This window comes from Salvia hispanica, chromosome 1, assembly GCF_023119035.1.
Source record: "Salvia hispanica cultivar TCC Black 2014 chromosome 1, UniMelb_Shisp_WGS_1.0, whole genome shotgun sequence".
In the NCBI taxonomy this organism is placed as follows: Eukaryota; Viridiplantae; Streptophyta; class Magnoliopsida; order Lamiales; family Lamiaceae; genus Salvia; species Salvia hispanica.
The window spans coordinates 24397923-24418211 of NC_062965.1; the positions used below are offsets into that span (position 1 = coordinate 24397923).

Here is a 20289-nt window from a genome sequence, read left to right on the forward strand (position 1 = left end):
ATTATTATTATTATTATTATTATTATTAGTTATAATATTTTAAAAATAATTTAAAACTATAAATCATACTTAATTTAACTCTAATAAATAACTGTAATTAAAATTATCATAATTATAACTATATGTTATAATAATTCATAATAGTAATTAATAATTAATAATTAAAATATAATTATATAATATAAATTGTATATTAAATAATAATTAATTATATTTTATAAATTAATAATTAATCAATAAAGTCATAGTGCAATTTTAATTTAGTAAAATTTATTCAATTATAATATCAGTAAATATTATAATTAAATATAATAATTATTATATTTATTATTATAATAAATGAGTATAATACTCCATGTAACTATAATTATTATTATGATGGATAATCCATATTTAAACTATCTATCATAATAATAAATATAATTATATAATTATAATTATTTATAACTAATAATTTATTAAAAATTTTACAATATTATTCTTTTTTATAAATAAAATAATAATAAGTATATTTTTTAGTTTGATGTATAAATTAAATATAAATTTAAAAATCTTGCTATTTTCCAAACACAAGAAAGTAAAGTTACTTGGAATCATATTCCGGAGATTCATTTTTCCAGGAATCATTTTTCTTGTCAAGTTTACTTTCTCACCAACCAAACATGACCTTTATTGTTTAGAATCAAACCTGGGTTCAGAATAATACAGTCCAACCTATTTATCAAGTGAGTCTAGGACTCAAGGCTGGGCTAGGCCCAGAGATATGTAAAAACCAGATCTCTCTCATTTCAGACTTGGGCTGATCGGGCTGATCCAGTTCATTTAACAAGTGGAGTAGTATGTTAATTATTAAATTAGTGCAGTATATTTTGGTTTGAACACAATTTTTTACACAAATATTTTTTTACTAGTATATGTTATTTACACTTCCTTCCGTTAAACCAATATTTTCTAACTTAATAATAGTACTCCTTAGATTAAGAACAAACTCTATTTTATAGTCACTATTTAATTAAGTTATCTCATTGAATAAAAATAAATATATATAAAAAGAAACTTATTGCAAATATTTTTAGAACAACCATATAATATAAGACAAAAATATGTATATTAATTATATTCTCAATTCATTTTGTGCCCTAAAAAACTTGTCTCGGTGTGAAAACCGCAATGCATTCAATCATAGTATATCAACTCCCAAACAATAGAGCATTCCCAATCCCCTAGTATTCATCTCTATTTATATCAAGTCTTTCCCTATTTCTTCACATTTAAATTCAATTTCACTCATGGAGGAAGATGTTCCGCAGAGCTTCTGTTTCTGCAAATCAGGTAATTTCTCTCAATTTTTGAGCTTCTAGTGATATTTCCCACAATAGATTTAAACTGTGCTAAATAATTAGATGATGCTATTATCTTGTTTTGCGTATTAGTAAACCTGGATTTTTATTGCACTTAATGTGTTCGAGGAAATGCATAAGATGGATGTTTCTATGAATGATTGCATAATGAATATTTCTGTTAATATCTCATATGTATTCTGTCTCACATCGGTTATGTAACATAGCCTAGCTTAGTCTCTTGTACTACATATATGTTACCTATGTTGAATGATAATATACACTACTACTTCATCCACTATGTCTCTTTACTTTACTGTTCTACATGGTACCAGAGCGGATTCGAATCCGTCACTAGGTTAGTCTGCAAAAAAAAATGAAAATTAGGGTTTCGAAATTAGGGTTTTTTTTTTCTAGCCGCTGCTGCTCTGCCTGCTTTTCTACTTCGCGCTATTATCTGCTCCTGTTGTTCTGCTCCTGCTCCGCTGCCTACAACTAATTTTTTGTTGTTGCTCTGTATTCTCTGCAATTATCTGCTACTACTCTGCTATTATCTACTGTTACTATTTGCATCTGCAATTATCTGCCTGCGACTCAATTATCTGCCTACTCTGCAATCTCTGCAATTATCTGTCTATTGCTCTGCATAAGATTTGCTCTCGTTTCATCATGTGATCTTAGACCGCCTATCGGAACCACCATTAAGCTAAATGGTTCCAACTATATGCTTTGGTCCCGTGCTTTTCTCCTATTTTTGGGATCATAGAAGAAGAAAAGCCATGTTCAAACTGCCCCGCCTGCTACTACATATGCCAACTATGACACTTGGTGTGCTGATGATTGCTCCGTCATGACTTGGATTCTCAATAGCCTAGAACTAGCTATCAGTCAGAATATCATGTGCTTGGATACTGCCAAAGCCATGTGGGATCTTCTACGGGAGATGTTCTTCAATGACAAAAACGTCTCTCGGGTATTTGAATTGTATGAGAAACTTGTCTCTCATACTCAGGATACTTAGTCAGTCAATGATTACTTCTCTACCCTAAAAGGTCTTGCTGATGAGATTTTGGTTTATCATCCTCTTTCTTGTGATGCCACAACAAAAGCAAAACAATGGGAGGAATTTATGGTAGCAAAATTTTTGTCAGGTCTTAATGCTGATCTCCAGCCACTTCGAGATAGCTTGATGGCAAGTGATACCATTCCAACGTTGTCTAACGCGTTGTCTCGCGTTCTTCGTGTCTCCACTGGGCGTACGGAATCCACCTCTTTTGAGAATTCAGCTATGTCTGCTCGCGGTCGAGGTTCTATGGTGGACGTGGCCGTGGACAAGGACGTGGCCGAGGTCGAGGAAGAGGGTTTCACGATCGACTATGTGATCATTGTGGTCGTTCGAATCACGAGTCTGATAAATGTTGGAAGAAGTTTGGCAAACCAGATTGGGCTAACAACACTGAGTTTACTGGTACAAAATCCCTTTTGACATCTTTTTCTCCATCCTATGTAGCTGCGTTTGCTGTGTCTCCCTTGGATGTTGGATTCGGGTGCCTCTACCCATATTACTGGTACAAAATCCCTTTTGACATCTTTTTCTCCATCCTCTCTTCCATCTGTTCGTCTTGCTGATGGCAACTATTCGCTAGTAACTGACATTGGTGTTGTCAAACCCACTACTCATATCACTCTTGATAATGTCTTGTTTGCCCCAAATTTTCCAGTCAGCTTAATATCTATTAGTCAGCTAACAAAAACACACAATTGTTCTGTCACTTTTTATCCTTCATATTGTATCTTTCAGGACCTGCAGACGAAGAGGACGATTGGTGGAGGACATGAGCGTGGCGGTTTGTACTATTTGGATCTTGTTTCACCTGTCTCTCCTAGTGCTCTCTCTGCTGTTGTTTCTCCATATCAGTGGCATTGTCGTCTTGGCCATCCGTCTTCTTCTAGTCTTCGTAGTTTAGTTCCAGTTGCGTCTGCTGATTTTAATTGTGAGTCATGTGAGTTGGGCAAGCACCATCGCACTTCTTTTCCTTCTCGAGTCGATACTCGTAGCTCTACTGCTTTTGATCTAGTTCATTGTGATGTTTGGGGTCCAAGTAGGATTGAGTCTAGAGGGGTTTCAAGTATTTTCTAATCCTTGTTGATGATTATTCTCGTATGACATGGTTGTATTTGCTTAAACAAAGAAGTGAAGTCCCTACTGTTCTCAAATCCTTTTATCATGAAATAAAGACACAATATTCTGTTGATTTGCGTATTCTCTGTACTGATAATGCTCTTGAGTTTACACAAAAATCTATATCATCCTTTTGTGAATCTCATGGTATAATTCATCAAACCTCTTGCTCTCACACTTCGCAACAAAATGGGGTAGCCGAGCGCAAGCATCGTCATGTTTTAGATGTTGCGCGTACTCTTATGTCTCACATGCATGTGTCTAAGTATCTATGGTCTAATGTTGTTCTTACTGCATGCTTCCTTATTAACATGATGCCATCTAGTGTGTTGCATGGGGATATTCCTTTTTCGTGCCTTCATCCTGATAAACCTCTTTTTCATATTCCTCCTCGCATTTTTGGGTGTACTTGTTTTGTTCATGATCTTACTCCTAGGTTGGATAAGCTGTCCCCTTGCTCTATTAAGTGTGTTTTTCTTGGTTACTCTAGAACCAAAAAGGGATACCGCTGCTTTGACCCTCTTACCAAACGTCATTATATCTCAGCAGATGTCACCTTCTTTGAGTTTCAGTCTTATTTTACTCATCCTCAAACTAAACCAACCAGCCAGTTAATTCATACTCCTTTGCCTGCCCAAACTTTTGTTTCTCCTATGTCTTCTGCTCCTCCTTTACAGGTCTATACACGCCGTCGTCGACCTACAACAACCTCTGAAACAGTACCAAATACGGTCTCATGTCCACTGCCATAGTCATCTTTGCCTCCAGCTCCTGAAGATTCAACTCCTCCTGATGAGTTACCCATAGCTATTCGCAAAGGTAAACTTACTTGTACCACCAAACACCCTGTGTCTAATCATGTTTCCTTTACTCGCTTGAGTGCTCCTTTTCGTGCCTTTGCTCTTTGTCTTTTGTCTACAGTGATTCCAACTTCTTACCAAGAGGCACTCAAACACCCTTTATGACGAGCCGCTATGGATGAGGAAATGTGAGCTCTCTTGAGTCGTGGTACTTGGATATTGGTACATGCCCCTAATTCGGTAGATATTGTATCTTGTCGTTGGGTGTTTACCATAAAATTTCTTGCTGATGGTAGTATTGATCGATACAAAGCTCGGCTTGTGGCCAAAGGGTACACACAAACTTACGGTATTGACTACTTTGAGACGTTCTCGCCCACTGCTCGTATGAACTCAATCCGCATTATGTTCTCTTTGGCTATTAATCTTTCGTGGCCCATGTATCAGCTTGATGTGAAGAATGCTTTCTTGTATGGTGATTTGACTCCGACGGTCTTTATGGAGCAACCTCCGGGTTATGTTGCTCAGGGGGAGGATGCTACTAAGGTTTGTTGTCTCAAAAAGGCAATTTATGGCCTTAAACAAAGTCCCAAGGCGTGGTTTGATAAGTTCAGTGGTGTTCTTGGAACTATTGGTTTCAAGCAATGTAAGTCTGATCATTCGGTCTTTGTGCGACATCAAGCATCGGACATTGTCATTCTCATTGTGTATGTTGATGATATACTCATGTCTGGAAATGATGTTCGTGGAATTGAGGAAACTAAGAAATATTTGCAGCAACATTTTGTTATCAAGGATTTGGGGCGTCCTAAGTATTTCCTGGGAATTAAAATTGCACACGGAAGTTCTGGAGTGTCTCTATCTCAGCAAAAGTATGCTACAGATTTATTGAAAGAAACTGGATTACTTGGAACAAAGCCTGTTGATACTCCTATGGAAGTTGATCCAAGTGTTTGGGATGATAGTGGAGAATTCTTGGAGGATAAAGCTAAGTATAGACGTCTTGTTGGAAAGCTTATCTACTTGACAGTAACAAGGCCAGATATTTCCTTTGTTGTTGTCTTGGTCAGTCGGTTTCTAGATAAGCCTAAGCAAGTTCACTGGGATGCAGCTATTCGAATTCTTCAATATATCAAGAAATCTCCCGGTAAAGGATTGTTATTTAAAAAGAATGGTCATCTAAACATCGAAGGATATTCTGATGTTGATTACGCCGGTTCTAAGTCTGATAGAAAGTCTACTTCTGGATATTGCACCTACTTTGGAGGAAACCTGATAACTTGGCGAAGTAAGAAACAACATACTGTTGCGAGATCGTCTGCTGAGGCCGAGTATAGAGCTATGGCTCATACTGCTACTGAGATGATTGGAGTCAAGAATCTACTTGGAGAACTGGGGTTCACTTTCAAAGAACCTTTACTATGCATTGTGATAATCAAGCTGCAATCTACATTGCTAATAATCCAGTTTTTCATGAGAGGACTAAACATATAGAAGTCGATTGTCATTTCATTCAAGAGTGTGTTTTGAATCTGATAATTACTACTCCTTTCACTTAATCGGCCAACCAGATTGCTCATATCTTCACAAAACCGTTGCCTGTGAAACGGTTTTCTGAACTTTGTACCAAGTTGGACATGATCAACATATATGATCCAGCTTGAGGGGGAGTGTTAATATCTCATATGTATTTTGTCCCACATCGGTATGTAACATAGTCTAGCTTAGTCTCTTGTACTATATATATGTTACCTATGTTGAATGATAATATACACTACTACTTCCTCCACTATGTCTCTTTACTTTACTGTTCTACAATTCCCATTTAATTGTTGTTATCTTTTGCGTTGTGTAGACTTTGATTTTTCCATCGTGGACGTCTTCTTCGAGAGTGGTAGCGAACCATATATCACAACGAAAGGAATCCTTTTGGTAGATAAGGGTGGTGACGTTGTTAAATTGTTCGAAAAGCTTGTGGATCTGAAACTGTGTGAACCTAATGAAGTTACAATGGAATAATGATTGTTGACGTCTGATAAGGTTGGCATCTCGATTTTTCTATGACACTTCCTTTGAAGAGATTCAAAAGAAGTAGTAAGAAATCGATGCCCAGTCTAATAATGTGTTAATTGACGTGTTATGCTGTGAAATTATTCGAAATGATTTTGGATTTCTGATGTGAGTATAACTATGTTATTATTATGGACTCATGGAGATGCTTGGAATTTGCAAAGTTGGACAAATAGTTATAGCTCACGATCTGCATCATATATAAATGCACTGCGTAGCTACACAAATAAAGTTTGTGTTGATCAATGAAGTCCAACAATCTGTGGGATTCCTTCCTCATTAAAGGATTGTTTTTAGAGGATAGGGTTTGGTCATTTCTTCATTAAAGGATTGTTTTTAGAGGCTAGAGTTTGGTCCTTTTTTTATTAAAGGATTGTTTTTAGAGGATAGAGTTTGGTCCTTACTTCATTAAAGGATTGTTTTTAGAGGATAAGATTGATTGTTGTTAGAGGATAAGGTTGACGATTAAAGACTGTGTGAGCCTAATGATGTTATGATATGGTAGTGATATGTGCGCATTGCAAATGTCACACAAATATTTGTAGCCCACAAGTATTTGATGCTTTGGTTGCAATTCTACACTCGAATGTAGTATCACAAATCATGTGGTTAAGTATGGTTATATGTTGTTATTGCAACTCCTGCTTTGATGTTGCTTTATGGATTGGAAAAGATACATTTGAGTGACGTGAACTTTTCCTAAGAATACATGGATGTCATAGGCTCTTTGCTTCTGATATCATCCCTATGCGTTCGGTGGTTCAAAGTGGGGAGTTTTTCAAGACTTTACCTTCTTCTAATGAAGATAGTGATTTGGTGCAATGGAAAACGAGATTTGGGCGCCTTGCTTTAGCTACCTAAGCAAGCATGAAACACTATTGTACTCGAAGAGATCCATTGGTTGTGTGTATGTTGTTCTTATGTTGAGAAATCGATGAGCATCAAGCTTAAAAAGGTTAGCCAAAACAACTGTGGAATTTCAAATTCTAACCACGCTCGTTATCAATCTTAATTCAATGTTGATATAGAATATACTCATGTTAATGTATTTGCTCACATCAAATGTTGTTCATCAATTTTCAGGTGTGGAACCTAAATAGCGGATCCACAAAGGTTATATAGATGAGTAAGAGTGGTTTACCAAGTACTTTCGTGAACTGCTATAGTGGTGATTCAAACTCTAGAGATAGCTTACCAATTAAGTTGTACTTCATGGTTTAATCTTAGACTATGTTCTCATAAGATATTGTTCTGATAGCTTATAAAATGTTAAGGTGTTCGAATAGCAACTATTGATATTATATATTTATAGTCATTTAAACCAATTAATTTGCAATTGTTGTGCATTATTTAATTTTATGTGCTTATTCAAGTTCTTCATTGAGCAATTGTTGTACTCCATCCGTTTTATAAAATTATGTGCATTTTTCATTTTATTTGCCTCATAAAAATATCAGCATTTCCATTTATGGAAAGTTATTCCAATTTATTAACTAATACCACCATCAACACACTAATAATAATGTTGGTTCCGCTATCTATTAATACTACTTTAACTATTATTCTCTGCATCTCTCTTATTTTACCAATTTTTTTCTTAATTTCCGTACGTACCATACCAAATGCCTATATTTTTGTGGGACGGAAGAAGTATTTAATTCTAAGAAATAAATTTCACTTTTATTTGTATTTTGAGTTACTTATAATATTTGTATTAAATACTACTCCATCTGTTACCTTCTAAGTGACACATTTTTTTTTTTTGGATGTCTCATTTTATATAATAGTACATTTTTAAATATAAAAACACGTCTCTTACTTGATTCTTTCTGTTTACGCACAAAATGAAACTATTTAAAAATTCATGCTAAATTAAAAATGTTCTACAATGGGAACGGGAGAGTATAACGGTTGATCCGCTAATAAGCTAGGTGTTGAATAAAATCCCATTTGAACCCTATATATTGTGGTTGAATTAAAAGCCCATTTGGAAGCCCAAATATGCCGCCGCTCACTTCGAAGATGTAAATTTACATTACAACCATATTTAAAATTTTTGTATGATATTTCCTCATATTTCGACGCTAGTATGTTATGTATTTCTAGTTAAAGTGAAAAGGCAAACTTAATTTTCGTAATTAAAAAAAATAGATACTCCTATTTCATAATATAAATATCTAGATATTTTTGTATTAGTAGAATTATCATGAAAGATCATGGATTCATGGTTTCATAATTAATAAATGATGATATTTTCTAGAACACCTATATGTGTATCTATATATACTTGGCGTTATCAATCATTTTGTAGAAAGGAAAATAATTAAAAGTTATCAAGTTTAGCTTAAATCAACAAAAATCTATAGTAATTTAATACATTTCAAAGAGTACATATTAATTGATTAAAATGTAGTAAAATATTAAACAAATTATTCTCTTTAATATTAATTTTAGTTATTATAATTGAAAATGACTGAATATTTTAAATATTTTATGCACAATATTATTTGATCATATTATCACTAATTCTAACCAAATACGCAGTCTGAGAATAGCGAAATATTCAGTATGAGAGTAGCGATGGACTTGAAAGGGATAAATAGAATTTTTGTGCCCAATATTATTTCATCATATTATCACTAATTCTGCCAAAATAGGTAGTCCGAGGATAGCGATGGACTTGAAAGGGATGACAGGCTACATGGATAGAGGTTTTACACACAATATTATTTGATCATATTATCACTAATACTGCCGAAAATAGATAGTTTGAGGACAATAATGGAAATGAAAGAATCGACAGCCGCGCTAAAATGTTGATGTGGTGAGATGACTTATTTTGAACTAAAGCAATATAGTCCATTTTAGATGTAGCTTTACAAGATGGATAGCTTAATCAAATAGAAGTAGTACCAAATTGTATGAACTCTAGGTCAAGATTATATGTCAAAGGGTCATGCTTTTATGGAATTAAACTAATCAAATATTCTCTCCATTCTTCTGTATAGAAACTTTCTTTTTGTTATGGGATTGAAGAAAAATTATTTTAAATATTTTTAAAAAGGAGAATAAAGTAGAAAGAAAAAAAATAGATAGATAAAAAAGAAAGTAAAGTACTTTTTACTAAAAAAATTAATTGACTCCGCTATAATAGGATAATTCTAAAAGAAATACAATTCAGCAACAAAAGGATGGACGGAGTATCAAATATTCAAATTTTATGCACTTTACGCTCTGAGTTAGGTTTTAATTGGACAATATGTTGGATTATTATATTTGTGAGGTTAAATACTCATTCTATTCATTATTTAAGCTTTTTTAATGAAAATGTTTGAACTCTTTAATTTTAATAAAAATTGAAATGTTGTGTTTTTTGCTATTGTTCTAAATTTGAGACATTTTTGTTGAAATAAGATGATATCGAATTCTTAAGCCTTTTCTAGATAGACTACGTAATTAATGCACAACATAATTACTATTTGAGTGAATATATAAATGGTTACATGAATCGTAAGGTTTGCATATAAATAGTCCATAAAGGAGTGTTTGAGATTGTATCCAAGATTAACTATGTAATATGTTTAATTTATAAGATTCAATTCTACAATTCAAATCCTAGATGAATAATCATGAGATAATGTCTAGAGCTTCTGTCTTAGTGGCAATGAGCTTAGACATTATTGTATGAGATGCCAAGTTCGAGCCCTCTTGCCTAGATGACTAAAATAATCTCACGACTCAATCCTAAATTATATATTGGTATTATTTTATCGAGGAAACCGAACACCACTAAATAGTATGAATAGTCCATGGACTTAAAGGTAATCTAACTCATGGTATTTTTTCAATATTTGGCCTATTATTAACCGAAAATGTCTTCAATGCATGAAGGACATTTTTTTACTTTCATAAAACGGAGATACATGACTATTGGCTATTGGGTTATTGGGTATAGGGATGTCAATTCAATCCGAAACTCGTGGACCGGCCCGAACAACCTGGTAAAATGAGCGAGTTAGGGCTGTAATTTAATTACCCGAAAACAAAACGGGCTAAACGGGTTGGCCCGAATGAGTTGGCGGGTTAAACGGGTTGCGGGTCAGCCCGATGGGTTGCGAGTTTTAATTATAAAATATTAAGTTTTAAGAGTTTTTTATATTTTTGAATCCCACAATTATTAGTCTTATTCAATTTTCATTCTACACTTTTCCACTCGATCCCACAATATCAGCTTTCAAGTTCCACCTCAACTCATTATTCCACCGTCTCATCATCTGTCAATAGTGCCTTACCACCACCAAAGCCGATCAAGACAAAATTAAGAACTAACCATCAAAATCTCAATATAATTATCATTTTAATAATGATTCTTGTAAGACATGACTTTTTATTTTCATAAAGAATTAGTTATGAACAATGTCATAATAATGACACGAACACAAGCTTTAACTTATGTTGTAGTTGATCGAGATGAAAAACTTCTTTTCAAGTATTATTGAAGAAAACTATAAAAATTTGAAGATTTTATATGATTCCAAACTAAAAAGAAATGAAGTATCTAAATTTTAAATCATTGTATAGAAGAAAATTTTGATACAAGAGATTATTTTCGAAAGCTTTTAAGCTCGAATAGCCCGATGGGTTAGCCCAAAACCCGGCGGGTTAGGGTTAGGGTTAGGGTTGAAAATTTATGACCCGAAAAATCCATAACCCGAATGGCCCGCACTCAAATAGCCCGGCGACCCGAGTGGGCTGGCCCGAACCTGAACGGATTAGCCCGATTGACATCCCTAATTGGGTATGATATTTTCTTTAACGTTCTATTCCCACATTATTCAAATATAGTTAAATAATCCATTCATCTTATAAAAAAAAATACATAATTTTTTAATCAACATAAATTTTAATGTACAATTGATTAAATAATATTAAAAAAATTAAAATATTATTAATAAATAAAATAGGGGTCAGGATTTAGAGAAAACTTTTTATTAACTAGACTTGATCTATTTTTAAATAATACTAGTATTATGCTTCGTTGGGGAATGCTCAATTGTCAACTCATCATTTAATTGCTAACTACAATTAATTTAAGGTCATAGGATTTTAGAAAATGTGTGGTCTACAATTTGTCACGTGTAATTTTTCATTTTTATTAATTAAATCGAAAAAGATAAAAAAAAACTCCAAATTAGGGTTTTTGATGAAAAATGTCTATACAGTGTTTCGAAAATATCAACACAATGCTTTGAGAATGTCAACACAATGCTTTAAGAATATTAACTCATTGCTTATATTGACATTCTACATGTATTATATTGACATATTTTATATAGTAAATATTGACATTTCTGCTATACGAAAAAATTAAAAAATTTCAATTTTTTTTTTCAAATTTTGACGTCAGAACATATGCATGTAGTATATCGTTGAAATCTTTACAAAATTATCTTTAATTTGATATATGTTATATGAATTTAAAGTTTTGGGATTTTTTTTAAAAGTTAGTTATAACTAATTTTGTAGTGAATTGACATTAATGCTCATATTGATATTTTTTTGAATTAATCCTATGATCTTAACGTTTTTTTTTATCGTATTGACATTTCAGAATTATAATCTAGGTCTTTAATTTAAATATTTAATTACTATTATTTAATGATAATTATTAATTAAATATTAAATTAGCAATATAACAATCTGCTCCATTTAAGGACGGCGGAGTATCAATTTTGTAAACTATTCTTCGCTCAAAATCAAAATTCTACAGCCAAACTCTTACGAATCAGTTTTCTCTGTTGAAAAGAAATCTATTCCAAAAATACTCACTCTCATACTTGCAGATTTGCGGCGGAAACCTAAAAAATTCAACAATGGAAGATGAGGAATTCTGCGATTTCGATTCAGAATCGCTGAGCTTCGAGAAGGATCGGCATATATACTATCTGGAGATGATGTATCGGGGGCTGCCTGCTCCCTATCAAGGCCAAGAGACCATCCGCCTCACTCTCGCCTACTTCGTCATCTCCGGCCTCGACATCTTCGGCGCTCTCGATCGAGTATCTCCTCTTTCCATAATTCTATTTCCAATTCATTCCCCTCCCCATTCCTTTGTGAAATTTATTGAAAATTATGCTCGAATCTGAACTTGTTTGAAGATGCAGGGATTGATTTTATTATAAAGTTTACTTTTTTATTGAACTTGATTTCTGATTTTTGGGTTAAAATTTGCTAATTGCAATAATATAAAGGGTGAAGTTAGAGGTTTAGAACTATGTAGTTAGTGTGAAATACTCCCGTGCTATTTTGGGAAATAGAGTAGATATTTATGATGTTAGTTTTATAACCTCACAGCTGTACTTAAGCTATGTGATTTATTATCAATAAGTGTGATGAACAGACATTCCTTAAGTAAATATTGAAATATAGATATAACAAGGCTCTATGTTCTTAGTAATATGGTGTGTTTGTATTGATTTGAACTACGAATAAAGTTGTTCGCATTTTTCTTGCTGCAGTATTTGATTTATTTGTTTAAATACATCTGTGCAGGCTGCACAACTCAATGGCAGTCACCTAGCAAGCACGTATTGTGCATTGGCAATATTAAAGACTGTTGGCTATGATTTATCTCAAATTGACACTGAAGTATTATTGAAATCAATGAGAACTCTGCAACGGCCTAATGGATGGTACTATTTAAGTTCATCATTTTTCCCTTGTCATTAATCTATTTCGACGGCTATCTTGTTTGCTTGTAGGGCTTTTACTGCGTGATCCTGCTATTCGTTTTATCTTCATTTTGCTTGGCATGATAACTGATGTTTCATATTTCCTAGTTTTATGCCCATTCACACTGGAGGAGAAACAGATCTCCGCTTTGTGTTTTGTGCAGGTAAGAAAATTCTTTCAATGGATAGTCAAGTTTCATTTTCTTCTGAATGATGATTCAACTGCGTAGTTTTTGATGTCTTCAGCGGCCATTTGTTCAATGTTGAAGAATTGGACCGGCATGGATCGTGAGAAGGCTAAGGAATTTATTAGAAATTGTCAGGTAGTTCCCCTAACTTCTTAACTTAGCTCATCCGATATTCACCAATATTATTTTCAAGAACTTGCCAATTGACTTTGCCTGCAGTCGTATGACGGTGGATTTGGACTGATTCCAGGTGCAGAATCTCATGGTGAGTGGATTTGAAAATCGTCAAATCAGTTCGTTTGCTATAGTGTGGTTTCTTTCAGAAATTATGAACTCGATGAACCTGCCAATTCATCCCCGTTTTTCTTTGTTGTGTTTTGTGATTAAGCAATCAACACTGGTATTTAAGATGGAGACCTTTCACTTCTTGCAGATATTTTTAACACTTACTGATTTGAATTGATTTAGTGTCACAGGTGGTGCCACTTATTGTGCTGTTGCATCTCTTAAACTGATGGGGTTCTTGGGAGAAGATTCACTATCTGCAGAAGCATCCTCTGATGTCATCAACGTGCCATTGCTTCTGGAATGGAGTTTGCAGGTTTATGCTCTACTATGTTATAGTATAAAACATTAGCCAAGTCTATTTCAATGTTGCGGATGCAGAACAAAGAATAAGTGAAGTTAAATTATACCTGGAATGTCGTTTTATTTTGAGTTCAGATTAAGTCATAAATAATTAGGTCTCCTGTCCAAAAGAAGCATGGAATACACTGAATTTGAGAGAATGGTTTTTAACTCTTTCCTTAGCGAGACCTCGTGTGTTATGTTGCAGAAGCAGGCATTCGAAGATGGTGGCTTCCGAGGTAGAGCGAACAAGGCAACTGATACGTGTTACGCCTTTTGGTGTGTTTTAATGATCCTTGTGTGGGTTTTTCTTTTAATCTTTGTCATTTCTTGTATTTGTAACCGAAGTAGTATCAAATTTTTTAGGGTGGGAGGAACTCTAAGGATTCTACAAGCCGATAAATTCATAAACGAGGAAGCATTGCGTGGATTTTTGCTGACTTGTCAATATAAGGTGCTTTTCAACTCTCCTTTTGTGTCTAATAATTGGACTATTATGTTAAGTAGAACCTTGAAATTTTGAAATGCATTACCTCTATTTCCATTGTTTCCCATAACTCGGATTTTTATTTGTCAAAACCATGAAACTCCAAACAATAGCTGCATGCAACAAGAGTATATTGATCTGTCATGTTATTTCTCGACTATTTAGACTGCATATATCACAGATATATATGGTTGCATCAATTTGACACAGTTATTGGTAATGAATCTGTGTAATATGGTACTTTTCATTATCTCCTCTTGGGATCTCTAGTTTTCTTCATGTAGTTTTCATTGTCTGAAAGTTGTGTTTCCGGCTTGACCATGGATGGATCTCTGTTGTGCCAGTATGGTGGTTTCAGTAAATTCCCGCAGATGTTGCCAGATATTTACCACTCCTATTATGGATTTTGCGCATTTAGCATGTTGAGAGAACCTGGTCTCAACCCTTTATGCGTTGAACTGGGTATATCGGCTATTGCTACAATTGGACTTTGAGTGCTGCATTGGCACAAGATCAGACCCGAGTAAAGAAGTATACCGCGATCAGCTACACTAACAGCACCATAACTACAACTTTCTGCAAGAAATTTATCCAGGTCACTGTGTTTCTTTTTCCATTGTCTTGTTTATAAGCCACACATTGCTGTATTAAGTACTACTAACTTATAAGCTTAGTCAAACATCTTTCTTGAATCTTGATACAAATACACTTGTGATGAACTTTGACTCGTTTTGCAATTTAGGGTACGGTCTTTGGAATGTCGAAATATGGTCGACATGTTATATTTGTTTCACGCTTAACACACGATTAAGTTTCGTTATCAGAGAGTTGACATGGCATGCCTTACCGAGTTTTACATTCGACATGTCAAGCTTTTTAGTGTTAATTTCATAATAAATCAAAAGGTTGTGATATTATGATGTAAAACTCGTGTATAATAAACCGAACAAAAACAATAAAGACATATTTCTTGATTATATATTACTACTTTTATTGAGTGTAGACAGCTGAGGTATATTTCATCTCAGCTAGCTGATTATCCTACCTGTAAGAGAACTGGCATATTCTCTCAAATAAATTACTTTCAAAAGGGAATGTCTTATTTATAAATTCGGAGTACTATATCAATCATTACATTTTTCATTTTTATTTTGATCCGTGCAGTAGATATCCTCTCGCCAATTCCGGTTGCTAACCATCGGTCATGGTTACGGTTCCAGTTCCAAAATTGATAGCGTCGGTTTGAATCTGATTGAATCCACAATTCTGATCGGTTAGAATCCGATTGTTGAATTGACAATTCCGATTTAACCATGCAGCCTTAGATTCATTATGAGCATTTTTAGATGGGTAAATACTTTTACTTGTTGAAACCAAACTTTTATCACAAAAAAAATAATGATGGGACATAGTGTTTGAAATAAAAAATGGGAGGAAATGTCCAAGAAATCTGAGAAAGGAATGATTATTGTTGTTAGGCACATTACTTTAGGTTAGCACGCACGAGACTGTTTTTCACGGGTTAATGTTTGCATTTTGTTCTTTTTGAAAAGGCCAAACCTTACGCTACACTTTCCCACCATTACTTAAATGATTTACGCCCCAAAACTATAGATTGTTTTGAAAATATTCTTATTCACAGTATTACTCATATTGTAACCGATGAAACTCAAATTAATAAGTTAGGAGTTTGAGATCAATTATTTTAATTCGAGAAATAATTATATAATATGTTCGGGTTATATCGTTGTCAAGAGGCCCACACCTACTTTCTTTTCTAATTTCAACTCATCACTGTCACACTCATTCTACTTTCATTTTTGGATATTAGAAAATTAGATGATAAGTTGTGGAATAATAGACCATGGTGTATGAATTGGATAATGGGATTCGAATGATAGAATTTTTGAATTCAAATTATGGACGTAGAATTTAATTTCAAATAAAAAGCTACTTATATTACTAAAAAAGTTAGGTACAAGATTCGGATGACAGATTTTTGAATCAAAATTATGGACGTAGAATTTAATTCACAATAATTAGTTCACAATTATATAATACTAGTCTAAAAAATTAGGAATATACTTATTCTACCCTTTCACTTAAATAATTTATCAATATTGGCCATATCTCATTCTATAAACGAATAAAGTTCTCTTATAACAAGATAATTCTTTTGGTAGATAAGGGTGGTGATGTTGTTAAATTGTTCGAAAAGCTTGTGGATCTGAAACTCTGTGAACCTAATGAATTTACAATGAAATAATGATCGATGACGTCTGATAAGGTTGGCATCTCAATTTTTCTATGACACTTCTTTTGAAGAAGTTTCGAAAGAAGTAGCAAGAAACCGATGTCAAGTCTAATAGTGTGTTAATTGACGTGTTATGCTGTGAAATTATTCGAAAACATTTTGGATTTCTGATGTTAGTATAACTATGTTATTATTATGGACTCATGAAGATGCTTGGACTTTGCAAAGTTGGACAAATAGTTATAGCTCACGATCTGCATCATATATAAATGCACTGCGTAGCTACACAAATAAAGTTTGTGTTGATCATGAAGTCCAACAATCTGTGGGGATTCCTAGGAGTTTGGTCCTTTCTTCATTAAAGGATTGTTTTTAGAGGCTAGGGTTTGGTCCTTTCTTCATTAAAGGATTGTTTTTAGAAGATAAGATTGATTGTTGTTAGAGGATAAGGTTGACCATTAGAGACTGTGTGAGCCTAATGATGTTATGATATGATAGTGATATGTGCGCATTGCAAATGTCACACAAATATTTGTAGCCCACAAGTATTTGATGCTTTGGTTGCAATTCTACACTCGAATGTAGTATCACAAATCATGTGGTTAAGTATGGTTATATGTTGTTATTGCAACTCCTGCTTTGATGTTGCCTTATGGATTGGAAAAGATACATTTGAGTGGCGTGGACTTTTCCTAAGAATACATGGATGTCATAGGCTCTTTGCTTCTGATATCATCCCTATGCGTTCGGTGGTTCAAAGTAGGAAGTTTTTCAAGACTTTACCTTCTTCTAATGAAGATAGTGATTTGGTGCAATGGAAAACGAGATTTGGGCGCCTTGCTTTAGCTACCTAAGCAAGCATGAAACACTGTTGTACTCGAAGAGATCCATTGGCTGTGTGTATCCTGTTCTTATGTTGAGAAATCGATGAGCATCAAGCTTAAAAGGTTAGCCAAAATAACTGTGGAATTTCAAATTCTAACCGGGCTCATTATCGAATCTTAATTCAATTTTAATATAGAATATACTCATGTTAATGTATATGCTCACATCAAATGTTGTTCATCAATTTTCAGGTGCGGAACCTAAATAGCAGATCCAGAATGGTTATATAGATGAGTAAGAGTGGTTTACCAAGTACTTTCGTGAACTACTATAGTGGTGATTCAAACTCTAGAGATAGCTTACCAATTAAGTTGTACTTCATGGTTTAATCTTAGACTATGTTCTCATAAGATATTGTTCTAATAGCTTATAAAATGTTAAGGTGTTCGAATAGCAACTATTGATATTATATATTTATAGTCATTTAAACCAATTAATTTGCAATTGTTGTGCATTATTTAATTTTATGTGCTTATTCAAGTTCTTCATTGAGCAATTGTTGTACTCCATCTGTTTTATAAAATTATGTGCATTTTTCATTTTATTTGTCTCATAAAAATCTAAGCATTTCCATTTATGGAAAGTTATTCCAATTTATTAACTAATACCACCATCAACACACTAATAATAATGTTGGTTCTGCTATGTACTAATATTACTATAACTATCATTCTCTGCATCTCTCTTATTTTTTTAATTTTTTTTTAATTTTCGTACGTACCATCCCAAATGCCTATATTTTTGTGGGACGGAAGAAGTATATAATTCTAAGAAATAAATTTCACTTTTATTTATATTTTGAGTTACTTATAATATTTGTATTAAATACTACTCCATCTATTACTTTCTAAATTCTAAGTGAAACATTTTCTTTTTTGGATTACTCATTTTAAATAATATTACATTTTTAAATATAAAAATATGTCTCTCACTTTATTCTTTCTGTTTACGCACAAAAGGAAACTATTTAAAATTTCATGCTAAATTAAAAATATTCCACTTAAGCCCCTCCCAAGAACTTTTTTTGTGCTTTTTTCTACTTCAATTTTTTGAAAAATTTTCGTAAACACTCTTCAGCCCTTTCCAAATTAATATTATTGGAGAGTAAATCATCAGAATTAGAATGGTAGAAGGGGCTGAACTTTAGAATCAAAAAATTGCAGAGGTGAAATTATAGAGAAAAAAATGGCTACTTGTTTGAAGGATGAAAAAGACGTTTTTAAAAAAATTAATAATATAAAATTATATTTCCTCCGTCCCAAGATAAGTGACTTGTATTCCTTTTTGGAGTGTCCCACTATAAGTGACCTATTTCCATTTTTAGCAAAAAGTCATCTCTCTTACTTTATTCTCCACCTACTTTATTCTCTCTTCGCTCCTCTACTTTTTTTTCTCTCATACTTTACTCTCCACTTTAACTTATTTAAATACCATTCCTTAAATCTCGTGCCCAAAAGAAGTAGGTCACTTATTTTGGGACAGAGAGAGTATTGTTGTAAAAGTTTCCTCGTGAATAGTGTAGAGTAGGTGGACTAGTTGAGCTTTAATAGTGCTGCTGCTAAAATGTAACGTGTTCAATTTTCATTTAGGGAGTGTAAAATTTCTAAATGATATACTCCCTCCCTCCGTCCCTCAACACTTTTTCATTTCGCTCCGTCCCCAATTAAGAGTCACACTTTATTTTTATCATAAATGGTAGTAGGTCTCACATTCCACTAACTCACTTCACTCACATTTTAACCAATATAAAAAAGTGGGTCCCACATTCCACTAACTTTTTCAACCAACTTTTCTTTACATTTCTTAAAACGTGCCCGGTCAAACTGTGACTGCTAATGGGGGACGGAGGAAGTAGCTTTTAATTTAGTAATATTCCATTAATCATTTTGAATGTATATACAACGTACCAAAATTTTTACTCTATTGAATATATATCTTACTCCCTCCGTCCTACAAAGATTGTTCCATTTTTCCATTCCACAAAGATTGTCTCATTTTACTTTTTACCATTTTTGGTAGTGGACCTTATATTCCACTAACTCATTTATACTCACACTTTATTATAAAACTAATATATAAAAATAGGACTCACATTCCACTAACTTTTTCAACTCATTTTTCATTACATTTCTTAAAACTCGTGCCGGGTCAAAGTGAGACTATCTTTATGAGACGGAGGGATTATAATCTTTGTGTTCAACAGAACATTTCATTATTTATTTGTCACTATATTTACAGTAATGTACACAAAATTGATAAGTCTATCTATAATAATGTACATTTAATTTTTTTTTCCTTTAGGTAAATTGGCCGACTATTATTTGATTTGAGTTTAAGATGTTAGAATTAGAGTTTTTTTAATTGGATTTGGAGTTTAGTTCAAATTAGATTCATATATTGTATATCTCTTTTTTTATATTTACGACACAGTAATATTTTGATTACTGCATTAGAATAATTTTGTGCATAAAATATTTATCATCTTTATAGTTGTATTTGTGATTTTTTTAAAATATAGTAGTATTATTTTTTGTTATATTTATTTATTTAATATTTATTGAGTAGTATATAAATAGTGTATAATGCAGCCCCTGCCAATAATTTTTTCTGCGTCTATCACTGTATATTAGGAAGATTAACATATTTTTTCAGGGTGATGCATGTATATGCAGTGAGTGATGTGTTTAAGTGCAACTGTCACATTATCGTATTCTATTTCATTGGA

The 20289-nt window shown here is 33.2% G+C and overlaps 1 protein-coding gene across 1 annotated transcript; it reads left to right on the forward strand.

The window, feature by feature from the left end:
* Positions 1-12129: 12129 nt before the first annotated feature.
* Positions 12130-15207, forward strand: LOC125191440 (geranylgeranyl transferase type-1 subunit beta-like). The gene is made up of 9 exons (XM_048088979.1): positions 12130-12532; positions 12945-13084; positions 13232-13287; positions 13370-13446; positions 13531-13576; positions 13788-13912; positions 14147-14217; positions 14305-14392; positions 14770-15207. The coding sequence occupies exons 1-9, from the start codon at positions 12266-12268 to the stop codon at positions 14917-14919; spliced, it is 1020 nt and encodes a 339-aa protein (XP_047944936.1). The 5' UTR covers positions 12130-12265; the 3' UTR covers positions 14920-15207.
* The last annotated feature ends 5082 nt before the right edge of the window (positions 15208-20289 follow it).